Below are 7,081 nucleotides of genomic sequence, written 5' to 3' on the forward strand. Positions count from 1 at the left end.
GAAAAATATACTAATAAAATAAAATATTTTTCAGGTTCTGAATTAGAAAAATTCTTATGCAAATAGCTCCGTACTACAAATTTGGTTATTTATTTTAACATTTCAGTTAAAATACTTGTGCTTTAAACAATTATTATGTCAGTGGAATTTATTAAAGCACAGAAATAGCTCACGAATATTTATTGCTTTAACAAATACATTTTCAAAGCATTCAACTGTCTTTATTGGCCAATGCGTGATAATAACGATAACCAAGTTACCGTTATTTTTCATATTCGCTACACAAAACTCTATGCACACAAAGCAGTTAGACCAAAGTGAAGCATTAGTGTATAATTATTCGTGATTGAATATTATTATTTCATTTACAAAAAAGTCTTCAAATCCGTAAATTATGATCCATTTTCGTATGCTTATTTTTCTTTTTCTCTTTTGTGTTTCTTTGTACAAAAGCGAAATTCTCGATGATCATACTGCGGAAACATGTTTAACTTCTGAATGCGATTTTGTCGGTATGTATAATTATATTTGAATCTATTTTCATCATTGATGTTTTGTCTAACAATAATTAAAACTTTAAATCATTGCTAATAAGTCGAAGATTTTTTATTTAAGCATTTAAATAATACGATGTGTGCATATCAGGTTGTCTGAAAGTGTATTGGATTTTTTTTTCAAATAGCATGCATAACGAGGGGAGATTTTTTCAGTTCCACAGAAAAATTATTGAGTTTGAAAAAAAAATCATGTTCAGAGTGAGAGAATAATTGATTTAAGCTAAGAGTTATAATTTTTTTCCGAAATATTCAACGTTTATTGAGATTTTTACTCAACAGGAATAACAAATTAATGCAATTTAAGAAGCCTCATTGTTAAAGCCAATTTTTATTTTTTATAACTGTTTCTACCTGTAATAATGCCAGATAGTTGCGGTTTTTAAAGAAATTTGTACCTTTGCTTTGGCATTTTAGTTTTGAACAAATAATAAATAAACATTGAAGAGATTTAACATTCACATAAGTTCTCTGTTTCCTGTAAATATGTTTTATTTTTAAATGCAACGGATATTTGTACTATTCATATCTAACTTTAATTCAATCAGCAACAATATTATTTACTGCAAGTGGTAATGCCGGTCTGGCTTTGAGTTAAAAAAAGATAGTTATAAACAATAATAATTCTGTAATAATTCTGTAACGTGTTGCCGTAAAATTAGTTCTGTAATTCAGCACAAAATATTTAAAAATTATTTACAGGCTTATTCCTTTGACCTACTATCACTCATTCCATTCTTTGCTTTTATATGTACTGTGAAATATCTTTTTCGTTGAAATTAATATTTTTTTAATTTTGGAAAAAGAGTAAAAATAATTCCATTCAAAAAAATAATAATACTATGTATTTACAAATGACTTTTGTCGATGGTTATTTATTATTTGTATATAACTCAAAATTCAAAGAAAAACTGAAGACTTGAGAAAGAACGCAACTATCTAGCATTAATTTGAAAGAAGATAGTTATAAACAATAATTTCCTGTTTTAACAATAACGTTTGTTAGATGAACACCTTACAATAATTAAAAATTGGATCAAGAGTCACAAATTGTTAAAGAAACTGCAACTTTCTAGCAATATTTTAAGAAAATAAATAGTAATAAAGTGATTCAACCATCATAATTTTTGATGTAAAAAATCATTGTTTTTCCAACTAGGTATTTAATAATAACTTAAAAAATTCGGAAAAACCGTGGTTTATAATAAGTTTTATTTAAAAAAAAACAGAAATAAATCGTAATCATGTCATTAATATTGTATATGTATTTATAGTATTGATATACTTTTATAATTAAAACTCTAAATTAAGCCACGAGGCTGCATTAATAAAGTAATATCTTCTCATGTTACAAACAGTCCATAATTTTTTTTAATTGATATGTAGGCTAATTGAAACGGAAAGTAAAAAGAAGCTACGTTTTTTAATGTGATATTAAAAACAAAATGTAAGCTTCTTTTTAAATTCACTAAACAAAGACATAAAGCTATGAACTTAAATTTCGCTCATTTAAAGTTCAGTTCTGAGTCATTTCTACAAAAATTAGAAGTCAGTTTAAAAAATATGATAAGAATCATTCAATTGTTTTTTTTTAATATCCCGATATGGCTTAATTCTTGGTATATAAATTATACACTTCACCTGTAAAAATCAGTAGAATTCAATTAATGGTTTGAGAGATATAGAATTGGCAAATCATTCAGGTTTCAAAATCAGAATCGCTTAACTCTCTGAAATGGAAAATTATGTAAAAAATTGAACAATTTACTGAACTCGTTCAATATTAATATTGATAAGACATAAAACATTATAGCATTTCAAAATAAAGGATTTGAAAAAATTATTCAACTAATTGAATCAAGAGATCCTCAAACAAACAACCCGGAACCCGAAGGCCTGAAAAGTATTAACAGAGATATAGCATTTACAAAATTCAAAAATGTAAACGAAAATAAAGTTTTAAGATAAACAATGCACGATATTAAAATAAGTCAAGATAAGAAAAACTTTGCTAGAAGATTATCATAAAAGCTATTTAAGTATTCATGAAAAATCACAAATTCTAATTTTTCAGCGACGCTTCTCGTTCTAACCTTCCGAAAAGTAACTTAAAAAAATTACATTTTGCGTTCAAACTATTTATTAGGAATAATATGTAAATAAGAGAATTTACATCATTCCCTGAATTCAAGCTAAAATATTACTGAAGGATAAGTTTTTATCATAGATTGAAATTAAAGCTTTCTTAATTTTAACTCCAGTACATATTTCAACTCGAATAAAATATCGCCTAAAATATAAATATTCCCTATTAGTCCTCTATTAAAATTTTCTTGAAGAGGACGCCCAAAAGGCTTCGAAGCATGTTGGATCCTGGTTTTATCAAAAATATGTTTAAATAATAAAGAATCAGAGATGAAAAGAACTAAGAGAGACTTTGTTTGGATGACTCTTTCTTTCTATTTCCATATTTTTTAAACTTTCATACATGTATGTCTCTAATGAGCCATTTTACAATGTTATTTAAAAACATATTTCTCATATTCTAGCATTTTCTATGCGAAATACGAAAATATATAGGGAAGACCGCCCTATAGTAGATAAAGATCCTAAAGTAGATAACACAGGCCCACCAAAAAAAAGTTGTCTGCACAAAACAAGTGACTAGGCTACCCTTATATATTTTCAGCCGCTGAATCCAAATATGGCCTCAGAATTTGTCCTGCACGTCTCAATTTTTCTCTATATTCAAAAAGTAGGGAGAAGCCTAGGGGTTTTCTCGTCACACAGGCCATTCAAAAAACTTGTCTGCACCATACAAATGATTCGGTTAACCTTACGGATTTGGAGCTGCTGAATCCAAATCTGTCCTCAGGATTTGTCCTACACGTCTCAGTTTCCCCTAGATGCAGAAAATAGGGAAAAACTAGGGCTATTCTGGACATTAGTTTAATAATACCAGTATACAGAAGAATAAACGTTCTGGCGTAATATTCTTATGTGTTTTGACTCTTATAGATCAAATTCAAACACAAAAATGCCCCAGTGTTCTTACCGTTTCCCGCAGCTAGGATAAATCCACGAAAATTGAAGGTCTTGCACATGTTATACTGACTTCTAAAGCAAAAAATAAGACAAATGCTATTTTGTCTGCAGTTTCGCGCTCTCAATATGAATTTGACCACTAATTTTTTCGAGCTTCTCCTATTTTCTCCCTAGATGCGAATAGTAGAGAAAAGTCCAGGGATTTTCTGGTCACAGAGGGCATACAAAAAATTTGCCTGCACGAAACAAAGTGACTAGGCAACCCTTATGGATTTCAAGTCGCTGAATTCAAATCTGGCCTCAGAGCTGCTCGTAAACGTCTAAGTTTTGCCCTAGATGCAGAAAGTAGGCAAAAGCTAGGGATATTCTAGACGTTATTTTGATAATATAAGTATACGCGAAAATAGAAAGATGGATGTTATATTCTAAAGCGCCGCGACTTATAGAGACTTAATTTGTAAACAGAAATTCTCTAGTGTACCTTCCGTTTCCCCTATCTTGGGTGTTTCTAGGAAAATTGAAGGTCTTTTTCACATTTTGTAGATTTGTACGGGGGAAAAAGTGCCATATCAATTGCACTTTAGCCTGCTAAATTTAAAAGATATTGAGTGTTTTTTTTCGTGTAAATCTATATATTCTGAGAATGCCTTTCAATTTCCCTAGAATTATCCAAGCTAAGAGAAATGGAGGACACACGAAAGTATTTCTGCGTACAAATAAAGTCTCTATTAGTCGTTGCACTTAAGAATATAATATCGATGTGCCTATTTCCGCATATACTGGTATTATCAATTGAGACGCGTAAGATCAATTCTGAGGCGAGATTTGAATTCAGCGGCTCAAAATCCATAAGGGTAGCCCATTCAATTGTCTCGTACAGACAAATTTTTTGTATAGCCTATGCGACCTGATATCCCTAAACTTTTCCCTACTTTTTGCGTTTAGGGGCAAATTTAGAATAGTAGGAGAAATTCTAATGCCAGATTTGGATTCAGCGATTTAAAATCCATAAGGATAGCCAAGTCACTTGTCTCGTGCAGATAATTTTTTTGTATGGCCTGTGTGACCAGAAATTCCTCAACTTTACCCTACTTTTTGCATCTAGGGGAAAACTGACACTTGCAGGAGAAATTCTGAGGCCAGATTTGGATTCAGGGGCTAAAAATTCCTAAGGGTAGCCTAGTCACTTGTCTCGTGCAGAGAAATTTTTTGTATGGCATTGTAAACACGCACACACACACACACGCACACACACACATATATATATATATATATGACAACAATGCCAACACCAAACATAGTTGTAGTAAGTGCTGTTCAAAACAACAGAACGCTCAGTGCTCCCGACAATGGGTCGGCCAACAATGCCAACCACTCTAGAGCTGGGGAAGCCAATAAAGATGGATTCAATGCGATGGCACCACTGTATGCTCTCTGGAGCGAGAAACACCCGGAGCTATCGCACTTTTCGCATCGACGTCTGAAGAACCATGCCGAACTACTTTAAAAAAAGAGGCTATGTAAGCGGAATGCCTACTCTACCACAGCTAGAATAAGCCAGCAACAGAAAAAGAGAGGCGACACTAAGACCAAACGCGGGCAGACATCCAATGGAGGAAGAGCGATGCTTTATGACCCGGAGAAACATCAACGCCAAGGTTTCTCTCAAGCCTAAAGATCTGGCTGAAATGGATGACGAGCTTCGTGAATACTTTTTCGAAGAATCCGCACACTGGGCTATCAATTATTGTGTGTATAATGCAGCAAAAGCTTTGGCCGATGCAAACCGTAAAACAAAACCAACAATTGATCATAAAAGCTAAAAGAGAATCCATCAACTTACCATAAAGATAGGCTGGGCTCGACAGTACGCGTCCCGCATTTAGTGTGTGATTGACTACATTAAATCTGGCAGAAATTTTACTGCCAAGGTTCGAAAGTTCCCACGCGAACAACGGACCCCTTACCACACACTTAACAAGTCAAAGCTGCTGACCATCAGGCAGCACATTATTGAGAGAATACGAATACTATCTGACGCTAAGAGAAGTCTATAGCGAAGAGAGAGGTGGATCAGAGAAAATCAGCAGTTTCTCTCTGGCCCATATCGACTCTTCCAAGACCCTCCAGTTACTGTCGACCACCCGCCCAAACCAGAGGAGGTCGAAGTATTTTGGAGAGAAGTCTACGAAGTTCAGCATAGACCGGACGAAGACTCAGAAAATATAAATAGCTTCAAGGAGTTATGTGTTGCCCTCATAACACTTGATGAAGAATGCCCACCCATCACTACCGAGGAGGTGCAAAAAGTATTGAGAGGGATGAAGAACTATTCCGCACCGGGACCAGATTGTATCAAAACCTTCTGTTGGAAGAAGTTTTCTTTAACCCACCAGTATTTGGCCTATATTTTCTCCTCATATTTAAAGTCGGAAGTGACAATTTCGAAGTGGTTGGTGGAAGGGCGCACAATACTCCTGCCAAAAATAGGAAACTTAGCTGACCCAAAGAATTACAGGCCAATCACTTGTCTCAACACACTGTATAAGATATTCACAGCTATCCTAAATGATAGGATTGTTCGGGCAATTGGACTTATGTGGCAATAAATGTATTAAGAACGCGGCTTAAAGAAAACCGTAGCAGGATGTCGGAAGAACCTGCTCGTCGATAGTGTGTCTCCGAAGATGCAGCATTTTACCAGCGTGATTTATCTATGACCTGGATTGATTATCGAAAAGCTTTCGATTCGACCTCCCATGGACTTATGATCTCTCTTTTGGAAAGCTTAATGGTTCATCCGCAAATCATGATGTGCATAGAGAGATTGATGCCGCTTTGGAAAACAAGATTTACTATCTCATCTGGAAAAGAACATGTGACATCTAACAAGGTCACCTTTCAGAGAGGTGTCTTTCAGGGCAACAACATAAAGCCACTACTCTTTTGCCTTACATTATTGCCACTATCTCTAGCACTTCCCCATTGCGACGGGTACTTTTGCGGCAAACCTGCAGATCGAAAGTACAAAGTCACTACTTTCTTTTACATCGACGATCTTAAGATTTATGTTAAAAACTAAGAGCAACTACATCTAGCTCTTGAGATTGCCGAACGATATTCTAAGGAAATGAAAAGGGAATTCGGGTTAGATAAATGCGCCAAAGTTTATTTGCAGCGAGGAAAACTTAATGGCATCCCTGAAGACCCTGAGATCGTCGGTAGAAGCGCTATACGACACCTTTGGACTGGAGAGACTTATGCATACTTGGGCGTGCCACAGAGCCGCATTCAGAATATACAGTCTGTCAAGTTAAAGCGTGGGTGGCTTTACTCGCAGTCGGTAAGGTGTATCGATATGATTTTGGTGTCAAAATATTAATTGCGAGAAAACATTGACACGATCAGTTTTTCCAATTTGTCGGACACTTTTCCTGTCGAACCACGATTTGGGAAGTCATCAACATTTTTGGTCTCTTTAT

At 34.4% G+C, this 7,081-nt stretch overlaps 1 protein-coding gene across 1 annotated transcript in view; it reads left to right on the plus strand.

Moving 5' to 3' along the window:
• Positions 1–291: 291 nt before the first annotated feature.
• The window catches only part of LOC117170330 (neprilysin-2-like), a 29,898-nt gene continuing 23,108 nt past the window's right edge, over positions 292–7,081 (plus strand). Inside the window, exon 1 of the mRNA XM_033357047.1 lies at positions 292–512. Within this exon, the coding sequence (XP_033212938.1) occupies positions 395–512 (118 nt within the window). The 5' untranslated portion in view covers positions 292–394. The remainder of the gene's footprint in view (positions 513–7,081) is intronic.

This window comes from Belonocnema kinseyi, chromosome 3 (assembly GCF_010883055.1).
Source record: "Belonocnema kinseyi isolate 2016_QV_RU_SX_M_011 chromosome 3, B_treatae_v1, whole genome shotgun sequence".
In the NCBI taxonomy this organism is placed as follows: domain Eukaryota; kingdom Metazoa; phylum Arthropoda; class Insecta; order Hymenoptera; family Cynipidae; genus Belonocnema; species Belonocnema kinseyi.